At 39.7% G+C, this 20979-nt stretch overlaps 1 protein-coding gene across 1 annotated transcript; it reads left to right on the plus strand.

The window, feature by feature from the left end:
• The first annotated feature begins 2368 nt into the window (after window positions 1-2368).
• On the plus strand, window positions 2369-17191 carry ankrd33ba (ankyrin repeat domain 33ba). Its single transcript, XM_061064369.1, has 6 exons — window positions 2369-3223; window positions 13811-13940; window positions 14228-14368; window positions 14740-14881; window positions 15347-15545; window positions 16133-17191. The coding sequence occupies exons 1-6, from the start codon at window positions 2789-2791 to the stop codon at window positions 16670-16672; spliced, it is 1587 nt and encodes a 528-aa protein (XP_060920352.1). The 5' UTR covers window positions 2369-2788; the 3' UTR covers window positions 16673-17191.
• The last annotated feature ends 3788 nt before the right edge of the window (window positions 17192-20979 follow it).

A 20979-nucleotide genomic window follows, 5' to 3' on the forward strand; every position in this document is an offset into this window, starting at 1 on the left:
ACTGAGATAATGTTATTGACTCTGCAAATGATGGTGGTGCTGATGTTGTGCTATATACAGAAGGTGAATGCATTACATCATAGGCAAAGCAACAAATCTTTTTTTTTTTTACATGGCATTGTTGTGCATAGGACACATGGGAAGGTGGTCTTGGTTCAGGTCCTCATATCAGCAGGTGTCTGCCCTCCTGAAGTGTCCTTGAATGAACCACAATTTTCCATCCAGCTGCCCTGGCCTCAGACCTCAAATGAACCTGCATGTGAAAAATCTAGTGTAGCTGAAGAGTTCTCATCCCAAATGGCCTGCTGGTCCTCTTAATCAGTATAAATTATTACTTTCCATTTTGCCAAGGCTGCATGTAGCCCACCAACCCAAAGTGGAGTGTGAAACAAAGCACAGTGGTTGACTTGAGTTCATACAGCTGTCTTACTATTGAAAGAACAATAGGAAGAAATATAGAATCAGGAGTAATAATAAGTGATACAAACATGGCTAGGCTGATTACAGTAAAGTCAGGGTACTTGTAATATTGTCTATTACAATTTCCAATGTTGTGGTCTTTGAAAACATGATTTATGTAATTGAGTTTACTAATCTTTCAGTTGTATACACTCAAGCATTATTTGTCAACTTCCTTTACACTTGCGTAGAATCTTTTCCTTAATCACAGTCTTATCTGATCAAGATGTATGATAAACAAAACAAAAAAACAATGATATCAAAATAAATATTTCACTTAATGACTATAAAATGTGTTTCACAACATATTTGTATTGTAACTTCTTAAAACTTGCACATACTAAAATCCAGTTGTGAGCAGTACAAGACCATGCTGTGCATGCAGTAAGGAGGTAATGCACAAAGTCTTTACATCTAAAGTTGTGTTGAAAATCAGTGTGACCTCACCTTTTTTTTTTCATCTAACTCTAATTCAAACCAAAGATGTGCTGTTTGGTTTTAGTTTCGCTTTCTTCTGTGATTTTGTCTGTGGTTTGACCATGCGGTGAAACTTTTCGCAGACATTTGTCTCTGAGAGGGAACACTGGCTCTCACCGACACAGCAGCAAACAGATACCATAGAGATGGAAGAGCCACAGGAGAGCATGACTCTCAGCTGGGGGTAAGTAAAGGTATAATAATAATGGGCACACACTGGGACTGTTATGCACTCGGTTTTTCCACAGCAGGTGCTGTCAGCAAACTGATGTTATTAATTACTCAGAGAAAAAAATCTTCTAAGTAAGTCCGCCATGGTTCTTTAACTTACAATTATCTATGTTTATAATTTATACACAGCAAATGATTAGTGTCTCCTTTCACTTTACACTGTTTTTAGTTCATAGTGAACGCAACAGGCATAGGACAGAAAGGGCCTATGTGTAATTTTAAAACAGGACACAAAGGTTTAGGTTGAGGTCAAATGCTTTGTAAACCTCTTAGCCCTGTCTAAACATATTTAGGATACTACCAGTCCTCACTCACGGGTCAAGGCCCGATCTACAAATCCATTAAAGAATCAGCACCAAGTGAAGAAGCTCTATGAACTGTATTTCTATATTGTCTATACTGATAGTGGCAAATAAAATGAAAGCAAGAGTTGTTGGCAGCTGACCAAAATGAAGGTTATAGGTGTGAAATATATGATGTCATATCACTTTTGATAATGTCTCATGAGCCCATCAGTTTCAATCTTTGTGCTTCTCACATTATTTCAGTGGCATACACCTGATTAGTAAGTTGGTTTGCTCTATATGATATGATACAGTCTTGGTATGACTCATAACAGGATGGCACTGAAATGTTGGGTTTCCCCAGTCAGCTGTCATCAATCTGTTGTATTTTCCCCGCACCTAAGGGTGTTTTTCTTTTTCAAAAAGGACAGAGGTAGGTCATTTTAGTTTCAAAAATGGGTGAAACCACTCAAACTTGGAGGAAACATGCATAAATATAACCATTTCTCAAAAAAAGTTTCTTGGGTTATCTAATTAAGGATAGACTCTATCAAATCTTTGCAGTTTAGTAGGCTAACTTTTGATGTTTGTTTTAGTAGGCCAACATGGGTCCTTCACACTTATTCAGAAGTATAGGAAGAGAGTCAAAGCGTAAAAAAAAACAAAAAAAAAACAGCCCTTTACTACTTTTACTTTGAAAAAAGAAAATAGTCCAGACTACTTTTTGAATCTTGGTTGAATCTTGAGGCTCAGAAAGGTATGCCTATATGAGTATTCTCAGAAAGAGTGAATTAATCTCCTCTGAAACAGATAGACAGAGGGTGAGTGAGTGAGAGAGAGAGAGGGGGGTTGAGAGAGAGAGGGAGAGAGCGAGAGAGAGGTCCCAGTCCCATCTAATCGGATTAGGGGACTGTGGGTTAACATGCTGCTGTCTCTCTCTCTCCGCCCTACATTGGACGGTCGTGTGCGCAGCAGTTTAACTTTCTGTTTCAGCTCCACGTAGCCTTTTGCAAAAGCGGAACGTGTTTTCATTCATGTGGTCTCGAAGCGGATAACCGTCAACACAACTCAACGTGGTTTCGTTTTGACGGCGCACTTTAGCGAACAACACTTTAGCGGGACTTCCACGGACCAGATGGGCAAAATGCCAACAACTCTGCGAGGATGACTGATGGGTAAACTACACCCGCAACACGCTCATACATTGTCTGATAAATACGTTTGCGTAATTTAAACTCCTGTAAGTGACTTCTTCAGCGACAGTTCTTGTCTGGAGAGACACTCAGTCCCATGTGTGCGCTCTACCCCGAGGACGGTGCCCAAGACCCGGGGGTTAGATGGTGCTTATAACGGACGACAGGGATGGAGGAGGCGCTTTGCCTGGCCGGGTCAAACAGCTCCACCAGCAGCAAAAAGTCGGAGGAAACATCCCTCAAATCCACCCGACTATAGCTGAGTTAAACTCGGACGAGGACTATCTTGGCTCATGCGAGGATGACGATGAAGAGGACGACGAAGGGGAGGACGGGGATGATGAATTCGAAGAAGTTGACTTCGAGGACTTGGATGACAGTCGGAGCATCGCGTCGGACGACTCCTTCTACCCGCCTGATGATGTGTTCGCGGACTCGGAGCGCACCCCGTCTCCGGACAGCCCGGAGCCGCTCTCCTTTTTCCAGGCGTGTTGCAGCAACAACGCGGCTATCGTCCGGATAATGATACGACATGGAGTGACGGAGGAGGAGGTTAACGAGAAGGACAGGAATAACAGGGTAGGATGCAAATATGATACTTAGGCCACTTTGTGTTAACTTTGAAGTAGTCCAGCTAACAATTTAGAGTCCACCTTCAGACAACTCGTAAACACATTAAAACACTTGCTTGTATTTTGAAAATGACTAGTAGGCCTATTGGTGATAAACAAGGCATTTATGATTTTTTTTTTTTTTTTTACTTCAAGTAGCCTACCCTTGTGGTGGTAAAATAACTAGTAGAATTAGACTAGTAGACCTGCCCTAGTAGGTTATAAAAAGTCTTACACATGAGCACTTCCCAATCTTACTGGTGTAGTCTGTAAGCACTCTACCACCCTGAAAAGCATCTGAGACAGTCCTTCACCTTCCTATTACTCAGTGCAACAAGCCTTAGACTTAGAAGGTATTGAAATAATTAAGACTCAACTTGCTGCGCTTTATAGAGGCCATGCCTCACTGAAAACTTCATAACATCAATATCTCACAGTCTGGGAAAGGACCACCTTTAACTTGATTGACAATGCATCAATCATTATCAGTTGACATATCAAATATTCAGATGATACTGAATTAGGGAAAAAGACTTGAGAGTTGTGTTTACCAATTTGTAACTGGGTCAGCAGCACTTTAAACCTAGTTGCTACATGTGTTTTATCATTTCATCATCTTGAATCATATTTAAAACTGTACATGCATTGATTTCTTGGTGTGGTGACTGACTTTATATTTGAAAAAGCTCTGTTAAAACACAATTTTATACCTTTACCAGTACACACAGTCTTTGGGTGAGTGTATGTGTGTTAAGGAGAGAGAGAGAGAGAGAGAGAGCGAGAGAGAGAGAGAAAGAGAGAGAGAGAGAGAGAGATGTGTTTATGAGTGAGCATCTGACTGTATTTTCTTCTTCTGTATTTGAATTGAACTTGTTGGAGGCAGTAAAGGTAAACACATAATCTACCAATGAGAACACAGCATTCGTGTGTTAAAGAGTAAATTTGGGAATGACCCAAACAGTTCAGTTAAAAGCACAAAGGGAAGAGTAGTAGTGCATCTTTCCTCATTAGTAGACTTTAGTAAGCATTCATATCATAGCAGTGTGTAATCATTTTGTACAAATACAAACTCAATGTGTCGATTTTGAATTAAACTGATTTTTTTCCACCTTATCTATTGTGAAGCTCCTGCCAAAGAACTTTAGCCCAGGGCTAGAGGATAAATCTATAAAGGTCAAATGTAGACTCTTTTTTTCATTTGGACAGTAGAGTTTGAATAAGGTGACAATAGGCACTATGGTGGAATGAAATCACTTCATAGTGTTCTTTGTGCGGTTAGTTTTAAGTTGACCATTCTGTCACAAAAGATGTGACCGAGCCTATTTTTTCATTACCAACAAGCCACTTTATAGATCTACATTATGGAGCAATTTAGGGCTGGGAAATTCATCAAGTTTCATTTTCTATTAGAATTTTGGTTTCCAACAATCATTAAAACAAGATTATTGAATCCGCGTGTGTTTTGTCCATAGGTTTTGTCATGTGTGGTAAGTGTTTTAAAGTGTTTGTTGTCATATTTGGCTACGAGAGTACATCACCACTACCTCAAAAACAAAGTTAATTTATTCATCAATCATTTTCCTGTAGTACTTGTTAGTGTTATAGTGGAGGCACAGTGGTTAGTGCACACGCCCAAAGTATGGAGGCTGTAGTCCTCCAAGCGGGCAGCCCAGGTTCAAATCCCACCTGTGGCTCCGTTTCCTCATCTCATTCCCCACTCTCTCTCTCTCCCTGATTTCCAACTCTATCCACGGTCATATCTCTCCAATAAAGGCACAAAAAGCCCAAATATAAACCTTTGAAGTGTTAGGAGTGGTTAGATTTGATGAATACATGTGATGCAGATGTCAATTATGATTATGATTATGATTTTTGCCATAATCGAGCAGCCCTATGGAACGTCACCGTAGTTCTCTAACATTGTCAACAAACGAGTTTTAGAGAGATTTGGAGTGCATTGTTGTTTGTTTGTTGCAGTTTCTGAAAGAGAGCGTGTTGAAATCATTCACTTCAACAAAGTGTGCCTTGTTTCATAATGACCTTACATCGTACATTTGTGTCTCAGACCACATCTGTCTTTTTCTCTTCTATTGTTTTATGTTTCCACACATCTCAAACCAACTCTTCTTCATTCTTTCTCTGTATGTATGAAATCACTGATGAGGTCGTGGCAAAGAGAGGACCCCAAACAGGGGATTTCATGTTGTATACTCATGTGTTTTAGAGTCTGTGTGTTTGTGTGTTTGTGTTTGAGTGTGTGTGTGTGTGTGTGTGTGTGTGTGTGTGTGTGTGTGTGTGTGTGTGTGTGTGTGTGTGTGTGTGTGTGTGTGTGTGTGTGTGTCTGTCAAGCAGTTACAGAGAGACAGTGTTTGCAGGATGTACATGTACTCAGACAAAATACAGGTTAGGAAACCCATCCGTTGGAAACACATATTTATCTGAATCTGTTAAGCTCATTAGTGTGTGTGTGTGTGTGTGTGTGTGTGTGTGTGTGTGTGTGTGTGTGTGTGTGTGTGTCTTCAACATCCTGACACAGATGTCATCATTCTAATATAGCAGATAGCCTGCCAATGTGTTGTGCAAGTTAAAGAAGGGTGTTCATTTCCATGTTAGTTTGTTTTTCATTTGGCTTGTCAGAATTTTAAAGGGACATTTCCAGTATATTGTTTAGCGTGGAAGACAGAGAAACTTTTAACACAGCTTTGTCTATTTATATTTACAATCTTTGTAGTAACTTTACGTAAATGGTACGGCTGATATATGATACTGTTGCAATTGTATGGCTGCACACAACACGTTCAAACACCCATGCCTTTTGCAATTTAAATGTGATTAAACATCTAGAAACAAAAGTATGTTTTAGGATTACCACTGATAAAAAGGCTTTCAAAATACTTGGTCAGGGATGTTGAAGGATAACAGGCAAAAAGATGCAGAAAAGAAGGAACATTTTCCTCGTCAACCCCGTTGTTTTGATGAACACAAAATAATCTGTCTTGATTTTTTTGTGCTCCCCCTCAACGGGCAGAATGACCACGGGTAATTGTGTGCTTTTCATTCACAACAGAACCACAGGAAATGAACACCATGGTTTAAAGTCAGCAAGTAATTACATTAAAACAATTTAGTCTGGAAAAAACAACAGGATAAGAAGCAGCAAGAACATTTAAAATAGCCCTTATAGACAAATTCCAGACTCAAAAAGTATAGATTAAGGATAAAACGTGCATTACATTTAGAAAAACAAGTAAATAGTCTTTAGAAAGACTATTGAAAAAAAATCCACACAACTTATAGATCTATACAAAACACTATAATCCTACATTAATAAAATACTTAATGGCTGTTTTTAGGACAAGTTTTGTGACTTCTGATAAAGCTGATCCATCAAAATGTATATTTTGTCCTTAAGGTTTATGTCATAAACCATCAGTCACATGTTTTTTTTTGTTTTTGAAGCTTATTCTAATTACATTGAGACCATAAATAAACTGAAGCATACTCTCCACTGCATAACACAGTTGTAGTGGCAGGATTTACTGGAATCACGACCCCGACATAAACCAGAGAAACAGTGCTATCCACATAGAGAATGGTGTCCTGTATTATCAGAAGACAGAAAGAGACAGTTCATTTTTTTAAATTAAATTCAGCCTGAATGTGGGGCGCCGGGAGCGTAGTGGTTAGTGCGTGTGCCCCATGCAAAGAGGCTGTAGTCCTCCAAGCAGCAGCCTGGGTTTGAATTTGACCTGTGGCTCCTCTCCTGCATGTCATACCCCACTCTCTCTCTCTCTCTTCACGATTTCTGACTCTATCTCTGACATCTAAATAAAGACCCCAAAATAAACCTTTAAAAAAACTATCAGTCTGAATGCTAAAATGTGGAACAGATGTTACTTATAGAGTCATCATTGTTGGTCTTAAGTCAGCATGTGTAGCTCCTCTTGTTGTTGATTACAGCTAAGTTGTTTTATAGCTGCAGGGCGGTGTCAGAATCACTACATATTTTCATGGTTTGATTAAGGTTGATGTGTGGCATCACATTTCAACAAACTGTTGTTTGCTGTTGTTTAAAATCATGCAGTCAGTAAACAGGGCTGCCAGGATGTCTAACATTAGATGGCGCGTGTGTGTGTGTTAACATTATACATCAGATAAAGAAATCAATGTCCTCAGGTCCTTCTGACCCTGTTTAGGACAGTGTACACCCCCTGCAGTGAATCTGATAAGATGCCATGCCCACATGAAAATTAAATAAGTAAACACAAACACACACAGAATCCAATCAACTTAAATGAGGTCACTCTGTGCCTGACTATTACCTCTATCTCTCTCTCTTTTTAAACACACACACACTCCTCTAGAAAAACACTCACATTTTCTAAACAGCAGATACAGTACATTACATTTCTGGCAGCAGGCAAAAGGCCGTAGAGTGTGAGACAGAAACAAAATTCAACTGACCAACACACACATTGACCATCAGGCGGACAGTCAGGCTGACTAACTGCGGTTCAGGAGAGAAGAGACAGAAATTGTCCACCACAGATGGTAGCAAGCATGAGGCTGCTAGCAAATATAGATGAGTGGAAAAATCAAAGCGGCCGTCATACTCATCTGATTTAATGCAGCCATGTGAACGCTCAGCTGCAGTCACAAAGACAGTTAACAGGGAGGCTATTGACGGACACATGGCCATACTGTACATCTGCAACAGTGCTTCTGTGTGCATGTTTGTCCTCACAAAGATGTATTGTACAATACAAATCCCAGAGTAGGCTGCAAGATACAGATTGTCTGCTGCTTGGATGATTTGCAGGTTTTTGCTTAAATGCTATTTATTTAGAATAAAAAAGCAAGTTCTTATTAAGAAAACAAGTAGTGAGTGGATATGTCCTTTAAATAAGTCTTAGTGTGTAATCCTCAAGAAAAGCCGGCTCTTGGTCACTGGGTTATTTAACCAGGTTTCTGCTTGTTTTTGATGCTTTCTCAGTTGTTTTGTGTAATAATACCAGCACAATAAAAAAATGCAGCTATAAGCTCTTGAAAAAATGTCTGGAAGCGGCATATTGAGAAACACATGACATAAATAGGAAGCTCGTCCATGTAGTTAAAGATTTCATTATGCTCTTTTTATTTAGCAGCTAAAGTCAATCAGGTAATCCATAGTATCTGAAAATAGTGTGATAAAGTCCAAGCCTTTCATTTGTTTTCTATATGATTTGATTGAGAAGAAAAAGATAGCTGAAGCGGCTGTCAAAGCTGTAATTATTCTGTGTCTACAAAGATCTTTTAGGGTTGAACATTGTGTCATCATCACAGGAGTCAATTATTACAGCATTCTTACATTGACTGTAGACACAGTTACGTCTCGCTCCCCCCCCCCCCCCCCCCCCCCCCCCCCCCCCCCCTCCCTTTGTATCTTTCTGATACGGCTAAGCCTTTCTATTTCTGGCTCCAGTTATCCCCCAGATTACTTTGTGACTGTGTGTGTTTGTGTTTTTGTCCGTGTTCATGTCCCTCTATGGGCTAATAATAAGATGACCAGAAATAGTGTTTCATGGGGGTTACTGTGTTTCTATCTGTCTGTTTTTAATCTTCAACATGACCCAGTCCACTGACCTCGATTCAAAATGCCATTAGTTCAAGTTCAACTGATGTAAGAATAATTCTTGTAAGGTATCTCTATTACCTTGGCTTGTTAAGACATGTGCACCTGTTTAGTATACATTTTTACAACCCAAAATTGGGGACATGTCTTTTTGGTACTGACTGACAATGTTGTGTCAGTACCAAAAAGACATGTACATCTAATAGAAACATATTTATTAACATTTAAATAAAAGTTCAGGGAAATAAACTGGGACTACAACAAATGGCTTCATAAATTGCCAATGATTTAGACCATCATTTCCAGATTTATAAAGTACTTGTTTAGTCTGTTCATTGACCATAACAGTGAAAAATGCCAATCCAAATCCAAATATGTTTACTCTTATAGATGCCTTTCACACATGTATATTCCTCCAATCAATTGTCAAAGTAGTCTGGGATACATTTAATGGTTGACAACTTACTAATTATCATTTTCAACTCCATTTATGTCAACTGAGAATCAGTGCAAATGTTATAAAGCTACGCTAGCTAGCTAGCTTCCACTTATAGGCTGTAATTCAAACTCACTAAAACAATGGATCCTCTAGCATGTAAAAATGTTTCAAAAGGACAGACAGCTTAAATGTATTATTTTTTATAAAAGTAAAAAAGAGTTTTAAATGATATGCTCTATCATATGACTACACAACTATCAATTCTGTGTTTTTGCACACAGAGAAACACCACTCAACAACGCAAGGTATTTTGGCTTACACTCAAGTATAATGTAACACCTTTTTACTTTGCAAGATGATATATGAGGAAGGTCAAGTGAAAAAATATAATACATCAAAATGAAGTTTGGGTCTGCATTCTCTTTGAGTTGAAAGTGTTACTTTATAAGGCGTCTCCAATCAAGTGTAACTGAAGGAAGGAGATTAGAGTCAGGGAGGACGTATGTCTTTGTCCATCAGCATCAAGCTATGAAAGCTTTAAAATTGCCATAGTCTGCATCCTCACTTGGCCTACATGCAAAATACATAATCCTCCCAAAAAGTATTGGTGAGGATTTGTGTCTTAGTCATGCTCAGATTCTCACTTTACATTTGACTGTATCTCTATCTAACACACACACACACACACACACACACACACACACACACACACACACACACACACACACACACACACAGGCACTGCACACACACTCATCCATACCTGAAAGTACCTCTCTTGATTGTTTCAGGGTTGTTGAACTACCTGCTAGTGTTGTTATTTTTATCCCTTTAGCCCCAGAGTTAGTCGCTGAGTGGATAATTTTGTGTAGCACATGATTGCCTTGTCTTGATTCATATGCGGTGTGTTTCATTTCACTGAGGCTCTTCTCTGGCAAACATTGCCAGCAGCTACTGTTAAAGAGCGTCAGAGGATGTAGAAAAAGTGTCTGCATGTGTGTATGATAGGGATGTGCTAAGTAGGAAAACTAGAGCCAGGGAGGAAAAGGTAAAAAGAGAAGTTAAATGTTTGTGCGTATAAGAAAGGTTCACAGAGAAAATAGGACATTGTCAGACGTATGAGATTGCTCCAGACATGCTGCAGGCCATGCAGCTTAAGTACATCACAGCAAGGCTGGAGGTTTGCCAAGAATCTGTATGTGTGTGTGTGTGTGTGTGTGTGTGTGTGTGTGTGTGTGTGTGTGAGTGTGTATGTGAGTGAGAGGCACAAACAAGGACTACATGCTTGTCTCTAACCAGATAGATCTATCTGGAGCTGCGCCAGTGTGTGTGAACTTCTTCCAGACTATCCACCCATTACTCCACAGGACCTCTCTCCACCTTTATCCCTTAAAACTCTCAGAGCTGACAACACTAATCGGGACTACATCTCCAGCTGGCTGACAGCCTGGCGTCTTTAAACCAGAAGTCTAAGTTCAGTTTGAATTTCAGGTGAGAAAACTTCTACCCTAAAAATAACAGAAAGGAACCTTTGCGTTTGACTATACCAAATAATCAGTTGATATTTTATAATTAGAAGCTTTTTAATTAAAGGGCATATCAGAGGACAATTTCTTTTTACTATTTTGTCTCAAAAGCGGTCACACAATAGTCACTTTTTTGACGTGAAATGATAGTGACATTGTCTGCTTTAATTAAGGAAAAATAATATTTGTCGATATTTTGGTGACAGATTAACTTTAGACATTTTGCATGAACTTTAAAGCTCCTGTCAGTTTTTTTACTGGTTTTGAAACAGGCTGAAATTAATACTGATGCCTCTTCATGACCTACAAAAGTGATCTAAACCATCTGTGGTAAAAGTGAATATTTTTGTCATGTATTTTTCTTATGCGTGTAACCACTGCCAGGGGGTAGGTGTCAGACAAGGTGAGCAACAGCAGCCTGCTGGAGTAGCCTATTTTATACTGTGCTCAGAGATTAGTAACAGTTAGTGATACATTTGACTGCATGTTTTTTTTGCATTTGACTACTTATGCGCGTGGGACATGATCAGATAAAAGGTTCTGCTGCTTGTCCACCGGGGGCACTAAGATTGATACCAACCAAAAGTTCCTCACAACAGCTTTAACGAGTTCTGAATTTTTTGTACATATGGCGTCGTTAGAATAATGTTTGTGTGTACACGTGTGGGTAGCAGGTTAATGTGGCTAGTTGGTACAAACTTCTTTTTCTGCAAGTTTTCTCTACGTACACCTCCAGGTCCTCTCTGTTCCCATCATCACTCATTGTCATGTTTACTTATTTCAAAGAGACAGAACTTTTGATCACTTTCAAGCCAGAGTTTAAAAGAATCATTTACTGGAGTTACACAGTGTGCTGGGGAACCGGGACTTAAAAAAACCTAAATTGCCAAAAGGTGCAAAGCATCAAGCAGATTTTACGAGAGCACTTGTGAAGAGAGAACATCGTGTCACAGAAGCTGGCTCCAACATCAAGTCGGATCCAGGAACAAATTGTAACAACTTGCCTAAACACTGTAATTATCTTGCCAGCAAAGTTGAATTTATTTCTTAGTTGGTTTTAATTCTTTATGGCACAGAGCTGATATTCACATGGCAATATAGAAATTTATACAACTGTAACACCATGCTGTCAGGAGCACAACCAACACATCTGTAGGCTGATATTATTTAGCCTGTTCTGGCCTTTCATAGGTACATTATTGTTATATTTGTTTTCCAATATAAGAATGCTTTACAGGATATGTAGTGCAGAAAACAATGCTTGGGTTTGTTTATAACTGTTGTCATCTCCCAGTTTTTTGAGTAGAGCACGCTCCAACCCCATAGTTTACACCGCTCTCTACACCAGTGGTTCTCAACTAGTGGGTCGGGACCCAAAAGTGGGTCGCAGAGTGATTTTCAGAGGGTCATCAATGTGTGCCTGAAAAAAAAAATGTTGCAAAAAGTCTATGATGTGCTTTTAAAACATGTTGTTTTGTTCTGTCGCTCTGTTCCATCTGAGGTCTAAACTGCACTTTTTTTCATTAAATAAATTTGAGTGGGTTCCGATTTCACGTTAAGGAGGTGGTAGTGGGTCCTGAGGCTAGACCAGTTGAGAAACAGTGCTCTACACTGCAGCACATGAAGCAGATTTGTGAAGCAGAAAATATCAATATTTTCTTGCAACTGATGCAGTGACTGTCTATTTGTTTTTAAAGCAGGGGTGTGTCGGATTTTTCCAGCATGCCTGGTTTAAACAAAGTACTAATTAACAGCCCCCATTATCTTGTGTGGTATGCTAGCGTAGCAATTAACGGCTTCTTTCTTTTAATTTCAATTTATCCAAATGCTCTGATGTCTGAAGTTACACATAACAACTAGTGTATGCTGGCTAAACAGCTGCAAAGCCCACTGACATTATTTTAAGTTTTGTTCACCACTCTAAGGGCGCACTCACACTAGGCCCACTTGGCCCGCACTGTGCTTAAGCACAATTGTCCCCTCCTCCCCATTCCCCGCTGGCCTGAACTAACACTGCTCAAGGACTAACCGGGCCTGAGCATGGTTACCTCTTGTACAAAACACATGCATGGCTTCACATAATTATGAAGCGTTCTTAGTTTACAAGACAGACGGAATCTAAAATAAAAAAAAGTTAAAGCTCGAGTTTGCCTTTGATGGAACAAAACAGCACCTCTGATGACAGAGAAAATAACTCACCTAATTGCTGCACCAAATAATATAACTTTTGCTTCATGGAGGAAATCACTAATCCAGCAGTCTGCATTTCTGACTTTGCTCTTTAGTAGATGTTTATAAAAAAATATCACATTTCTAAATGCATAAATTAAACTGTGTTTATGATAGGTCAATTGAGACCTCTGTGTCCCTGAAGCCCCGTAACCCCCCCCCCCCCCCTTCAGGCCCTGAATCTCTCTTCACTCTGGTGGTAAACGTGTTTGTCTTGGCTCATGTAGTGTGCACCTTCCGGAAAGCACCCAACTTTTACAGGAGTTTTCCAGGACTCACGCAGACTAACATTTACACATAGGTCCACACACATAAAAGGGTTCCTGTTCTGGCATTAGCACACACCCGCACACAGACGCACAAACACACACACACACACACACACACACAGAAGTACACATCAACATCAGAGAAAAGTACACAACAGCATCTGACGGGGAGACAGCTTATATTTCCACTGAGTTCAAGACGGTTCACTTTTCAATGAAAAGACAACAGATGTCACATTTATTCAGGGATATTAGTTTTGAAAGAAACACAAGATCCCCGGGTCTTCTGGAGTCATGACTGACCCTGCTGTGATTTTTCTTCATCCTACTTCCTATGTGTCAGCACTTTCCTGAACTATAGCTTCATCTCCTTTGGCAATCATCTTTTCTTGCTGATTCTAAACTTTAGCCTTCCTCCCTTTCCATCATCTTCTAACTCATGTAACTCCTCTCCTGTCCTGTCTTTTTCTTCTTCTCTCAGATAGGACTGTTGGTAGCGTGTTACCAAGGTTTCGTTGACGTGGTCATAGCGCTGTCCCAGTGTCCATTTCTGGATGTCAACTGGCAGGACAGCGAGGGGAACACAGCTCTCATCACTGCTGCCCAAGCAGGTAATACACAAACAGACACACACATGGACACAGTTGTGTACTATAGCCACTAGGCAGTTTGGCACTTATGCTGACAGAGATGAACAAGCATAAAAAACACAAGTCTGCACTTGCTGTACTTTTCAAAAGAGAAGTGATGAGTGTGTTGTGTGAGTAAGGACCAGCTGTACGGATGGGGATGTTATTCTTCAAAACAAGATGGACAAGTGTGAGTGAGCATTTAGCAGCTCTCATCCAAGCCAACTTTGCAGTCAAAGTAATAACTCTGTGTCTCGCTGTTCTTCAAGGACACATAACAATCACCAACTATCTCCTCAACTTCTACTCTGGGTTGGACATCGAGAGTAGAAACTGTCATGGCTTCACGGCTCTGATGAAAGCCGCCATGCAGGGCCGGGTGGAATGTGTGCGCTCACTCATCATGGCAGGTAAGGAAAATGTTTATTATTACACAAAATGAACTAAACTCTATAAAAACCATAGAGGAGGAAATGGGTGATGATTTTTCAGAGAACTAGACAGCAGTCCCAACTCCAAATGCCTCCCTTTTCCTGCAGCCAGCACTGGCCTTTTAAGCTCTGAGGCCAGGTGTACCTCGTTGTTCAGTTAGTAGTTTCACCTGGGCTGGAGACAACAGGAAGTGGAGACGGAACAAAACAGCATAGGGAAACACACAGCCGTAACAGCCAATTAGAATTAGAAAATAAAGGAAAGACTGATAATTTAAAAATGTCATATATGTGTTTCCATCTTTAGCTATGTTGCTCCATTGATATATCATATTCATGGTGTCCACCAGGTGCTGCCCTGAATTCCAGGGACTTCGGCCGCCAATTCAGTGCCAGGGAGTGGGCTTTATTTACGGGCCGCTATGAAACAGCCTGGGTGATGACACGCCTGATGGAACGGCCCTGCCCTCACCAGTACTGTGATACATACAGGTAAACTCATAGCTGTAAACCATATACCAACATCTGGAGTAAAGGCACGTGCACATTGCTGCAGCGTTGTCAAAATAGAGCTCTAAGGACATGTGATGGACAGGAGGCAGGTTTTCATGTATAGAGGGAATAATACTGACCTGTTTTCAGGGGGACATCAATATTCATGGGGATTACAAAAGGTGTTGGTGTGTGTGGTTATGATGTAACTTTTTGCCTCGAGGCACTGGCTTATTTTCCTTTTCTTGCTCCTTACTTTGGCAAATCTTTGACTCAGCATTTTGAAGAGCTGTCTGTGCATATGTAGTCTTGATATAATTAGATTTTTATCAGGGTTTCTGGACAGATCTTGCCATACAAATGTGTTGATTTAATGCACTTTATTTTGCGTTGAGTGTGGCTACTTTTTTCTAGTTTCTCTGTTCAGTTCTCTAAAGATGTTTTACACATGTTTTACCCTCCCAGTCTAGAGTGGCCCCCACTGGCATCACTGGTGGCCAAGGCCCAGGAGCCCCGCGGTTGTCTGAAGCGCCTGTCCGACACTGTGCGGAACGTATTCAGCATGGCCAATGTTACCAACCCTGAGGATGAAGGTGTCATCGACCACATGGTTTCTATAACAACTGCCATGAGGAGCCCTTTTATTGCTGTGGCATGCCATACAGTGAGTATTTAAGCTATAGATTATTTTCTTTATTATACATTGATTTATTAATCTGCACTCAATAAGATCCAAGAACTCAAGTACTACAGCAGCCCTCATGTCCTTCAACGCACAGGATACACTCAGCACAGTCTGCGATATCAGACCCAGGTTTATTGTTAGATGGAGCCAAAAAGTTTAACATAATTTAAAATCCATGCCACTGACTTTAATTAGTAATTATGTTCATAGCTGTTTCATTAGTTCAGTGTGCAAACTGGTTGATGATTATATCTTGCTACTACTGCTATAATCTGCACTAATTTATCTTTTATTTATCCACCAACTCGTAGATATTCCCTGGATTAATTATAGTTATATTTTAGTATCTTTTAATGAATGTGATTAATGCAGGCTTTATCGAATAAGTAGGTAATTTATGCAAGATTACCACCACTGCAATCTTGAAAGCAAAATGGAGACTAAGTAATGCTTCTTGTTAAAAAGATTAGAATGCCATCATCATCACAGCAGCAGTGATACTTAAAGTATAGCACTGATGTTTGTGCTAGTGACAAAGTCATACACTGTTTTTTGTTTTGTTTCAGGTGTGTCCTGACAGTCCCCCAAGTGTGGGCAAACGGAGCCATGCAGTCCCTGAGATCATCCGTCAACAGCGCGCCAAAGAGCTTCGATCCATCAACCCGAACAGGGCGGACAGCCACCTCAAACTCTTCCAGAACTCCCGGGTCACACTGGTGGCCAAGAACTCAGTAGACCGCCGGGCCAGCCTTCAGGTTCAGAGCCTGGTTCCCCGACAGAGAAGCTCCAGCCTCAGCATCGTGACTTATAATGAAGAACTACGAAGGACTAGCCTACTGCCTTTGAATATGGTGCTGAGGAGGAGCAGTGTGAGGCCGGGATTCAGCATCCCTAAAGTCAGGGTGTCCAAGGCGCCCACCCCCACTTATGAACCTGAAAAGATCCGGAGAAAGAGCAGCTGCAAAGATGGAGCAGGGCACCTGCTGCAGATCCCAAGGTGGCGCTACAAGGAGCTGAAAGAAGAGAGGAGGAAAGCAGAGGAGGCCGAGAGAAGGAGGCTCGAGACCATAACCAAAAGACACCTTGCTGCTGGAAAAAGGAAATAATATCATTGCTCTTGACGATGTCATGTACACTAATAAGAAAATGTGATCAAATCTGGATGGCCATCAAGTTTGAAAAACTTGGCTTTAATGTTTTATACCACGTGTTGTGATAAGGGTGACTACATTTACCAGCAGTGTTTTAGCAGACAGGAGACGAAAGGCTGTTTTTGTCAGCCCAGTTTTGCAGTACTAGGTGGCCTTTCAAAAATTGGCTGCCAGCGCTTTGACAGTGCACAAAGCTTAGTGTCCTTTCTGATGTCAAAGGCTGATGCCCAGGGGATTTGATACTTGAATTGTTTGTAGCTAACTTATTTTTATTTCCTATTTATTGCTCTTTTTTTTTAGAATTTTTTTGGGGCATTTTCTGCCTTTATTGGAGAGATAGGACAGTGGATAGAGATGGAAATCAGGGAGAGAGAGAGAGTGGGGAACGACATGCGGGAAAGGAGCCACAGGTTGGATTTGAACCTGGGCCGCCCGCTTGGTGGACTATAACCTCCATACATGGGGCGTGCGCACTAACCAGCGCTCTGTATTAATTATTTTTGATGGGATGGCAAAGTGGATATTTTCTAACACTATGGGTGTTTAACTCAGCAGTGTTTTTGTAATGTGGTGGACTATTTTAAAGCAGAAACTTATTCACACACATTCTCTCAGACTGTTACCAGAGCAGAGTTTTTTTAATCTTTCTGCCTAAAATGAATGCAAAGCGACTTCTTAAAGACATTATACAATAATGTCTTTATATATTCAGTGAGGATACTAATGGCCATGTCATATTGACTAAGTAAGCTCATGAATAGCTTAGTAAGAATTGAATGGAGTTTAACAGCAATGTTTTAAGATGCTTTTTTATTTCGCTTTATAATAAAACATTCATGAATGTGTTTAGCATAAATATATTTTGTTTCAGATCATGCTTTTTTGAAGATTTTTTCTTTATTTTCTATTCAAAAAGGAACCCTTTTTCCATAACACTGTTACACAAACAACAGAACTTCCTAGTCTTATTGTGTGCTCCTTAAATCTTACCTGGGGTAAGAACGTTTTAACTCTTCCTCAATGTTTACATTGGAAAACCAAATTAACACTGGCTTTAATTGTGATACACTTACATGTTATGGCTGAGAGTAAATGTGTGAGTTGGCTGTGTACAGGTTATGGATGATGTGAACAAAATAAACACTTCTGCTAACAGTGACTGTGGGTGAGATCTGATGATGTATGGCTCTAATATTATCAAATGCCTCGACTGTGTTGTGTTGGAAAGTCATATGTCAAGTCAAATGATTTGTTTCTGTCTTCATAAACCATCTCAGCATTTATGCTATGTGGCTCAATGAGCAACAAATGCAGAAAATAACTCAGTAGTATTGTGATTTTTGAGAAATCTGGGTGAGCCCCGGTCAATCTGACAGTGCTAGCAGAATTGAGGAGATAATCCCTAACATATGGACCCTCTGATAAAAACAGCTAACGCATTACAGAACATAAGGTCAGCTCCCTGTTTTAACAGTAGAACAGTAAAAATAATGGAGCAAAAAAGAAAAAGGGCCTTGAGTTTAAACACACAGAGCCAGAGGGAGAGCAGTGATATAACAATGTCGGGATTTTTCAAAAGCACAATTTCACGCTTCTAACTCCTTGTGGCGATTGCAGCTTAAGTGCCATCCAAGAGTGTGTGTCTAATATACATGGTGATGAGTTGCTAAGGGGTTACAAGGCCACTGCACAGCCAAATCAGTTCTTCAAATAAACTCCATTGACTCCAGAATGACAATCTGCTTAGAAACCGCCCAGAGGAAGTCATTTGAACATGACAAAAGAAGAGCACATTTACCCATAACTGAACTCTGCACTGGTTACAGCATTAGCATATTGAACATTAACATAAGGAAATGTGTCTTATGTTAATGGATTTTGGGGTTTTCTGGCCATTAATCAAAACCATATAATGATGCAATGGAATTCTCTGTTCATGTTTTTCAGTCAGTATAGTTTTTTTAAAAAAAAGGTTTCCACAGTTTTTTCATCTGTGAGCGTTCACTAAATGTTGGAGATTGAACTGTTATATGTGTCTGTTTATGTGTTTGTGTATGGGGCAGACACAAAACCTATTAGCCCTGAATGCATCTGATAATATTTAGGTCATGGTTGTAGCTCACACAACTGTTGGCTTACATTGTAACCTGAGATTATGAGGCGCATCACGCTTGGTCAGCGATTCCTCCTACCCCCCCACCCCGACCCAAATCCTTCACAGAAGTTCAGAAAAGGCCAAAAACACACTGATAGTGTGACAGCTATTATGTCATGCTGTGGTGCTACAGGCCTGGATTTAAACAGGATGACCTGAATGTAGATCAGCATGAATGAGTGCTTCTATTAGATTGTGGTATTGGTGGGATACCCTTGGTTGGGGACCTCTGCTGGTTGGTGTTGGTATAACAATTAAGGATTTCAGCGCATTAATGGTACATCTCAGAGGAATTACAGAGGATTACGTACATGATGACATGTGCAGGCCTCAAGAAGTAACCATTAAAAGCAAAAATCCAACAACTCTTTAATTATTATTTTTTGCATCCTCGGTTTGAAAATACATCACGTTTTTATTCAGATAATAAGCAAAAATGGTGGATTGTTTTGTGGATCCTCAGATTAACATGATTTAACTTTATCATTTCTAAAAGTCTGAAATAGAAGACTTTATTTTAAATCTGCCTATATTTGCATTAAAATGAGGAACGAATTGATGAAGTTATCTCAGTGTGTAGCTGCTGTAAAGTGCAGGGAATTTTAAGAAAGCAAATAATGAATGATGATTTATTTAATTTCCTTGTTGTGATCCACATCTCAGGGTTTATTTTTGAACAACACTCAAACATATGTCGTGTCCTTTTGGTTACATTGTCTCATTATTTTATTTGATGTGGCAAGAACTCATTGTAATCTATCCCCAGCACTCCGGTCTACGAGCTGTCTCACATGAAGTTCTGTTTTAAGTTTTCTTTGAGATGATACTGTGATGCAATCAAGGATAAAGGAGGTCCTTCTTAATGAATTCCATTTCTGAATAAAGGAAAACGTCTCACAATTAAATCACCTTCAGAATTATCTACAATGTGTGAACTAAAGATGAACTTCAAGTGGCGGTGCCCTCACTGTTAAAAAAAAGTGAGGGAAACTTGGCAGAGAGCAAGTCTGTTACACATAAAAAACCCTCTCCCAGGAGTTTTGATAGCACCAAACTTGATAAGAAGTACTGCAATATACTTTCTCTTTGACATTTCCAACAGACAAAGAACTAAACACATGTTGGATATACTTAAAACTCTGGCAATGTGCTGCTACAAGCTTTCCATAAATGGAATGATATGATGATTTAAATATATATATATATATATATATATATATATATATATATATATATATATATATATATATATATATTTAATATGTGCAGAATAGTGCAAGCTGTTTGGTTTTGGTGAAGCTTTAGTCATAATGCCAAAATGTCAGAGTAACTTTGTCATTTTAGCCCTGCTCTTTTTATCAAACCGACTGTAAACAAATCAAAAAAAGGTCCTAATCTGGCTGTGGCCTGTTGACTGAGTAAACGGCAGCATCAGTGGAAGGTTTTCAGGTGGTTTGGTGGTAGAAATGACCAGTCTCAACTGGCTGCAGCCAGATTTAATGTTCCAGAGGACCACATGGCCAACAGCTGGTGCTGTATACTCTGGGCTAATGTAATAAAGTGCCTCCAAATGAGAAGAACTTGGTGCTGAGGGTAAAGTGCAATAAAACTGTAACCTTGCCTGTTTTTATGGCAGTGGAAGAGAAACAAAAAAAAAAGCATGTTTCAGAGTCAAACTAACAAAGACTTGAATTGTTGTCATGTGACATTGTTAGTAGATATCTTTTATAAATATGCCAACATAGTGTTGCGTTAATGGGCATTTTTATTCAAATCAACAACTGAACCCGTCTGAAAGTTGGTCGACCATAAATAATGCACCAAAGCATCTTTCCTATTATTTTATCCAAGATTCATTTTTGGAGGCCCTTTTTTTATCTGTACGATCAATTTACTTTAAATCTGAGAAAATATTAAGGATATTTCAAAACACTTTTTCTGTGTCATGAAGGCATTTTCTCCTGTATGTGAGGTCATAAAGTACCAATGTTTGTAGAATTTTACGGTCTACATTCTGACACAATCGTTGCCAGCTTAACAAGCAACAATACAGCTGATCTCTAAGATACGACTATTCATATCTAGAATAAGAATAGATATTCATCTT

Source organism: Labrus mixtus, chromosome 19 (genome assembly GCF_963584025.1).
Source record: "Labrus mixtus chromosome 19, fLabMix1.1, whole genome shotgun sequence".
NCBI lineage: Eukaryota > Metazoa > Chordata > Actinopteri > Labriformes > Labridae > Labrus > Labrus mixtus.

Excerpts from the sequence above, each read along its gene's own strand:
- ankrd33ba (XM_061064369.1), top strand. The coding sequence starts at position 2,789 with ATGGTGCTTATAACGGACGACAGGGATGGAGGAGGCGCTTTGCCTGGC. Across the intron at positions 3,224-13,810 it reads AGAAGGACAGGAATAACAGG|ATAGGACTGTTGGTAGCGTG; the intron begins GTAGGATGCAAA and ends TTCTTCTCTCAG. Across the intron at positions 14,882-15,346 it reads CAGTACTGTGATACATACAG|TCTAGAGTGGCCCCCACTGG; the intron begins GTAAACTCATAG and ends TTACCCTCCCAG.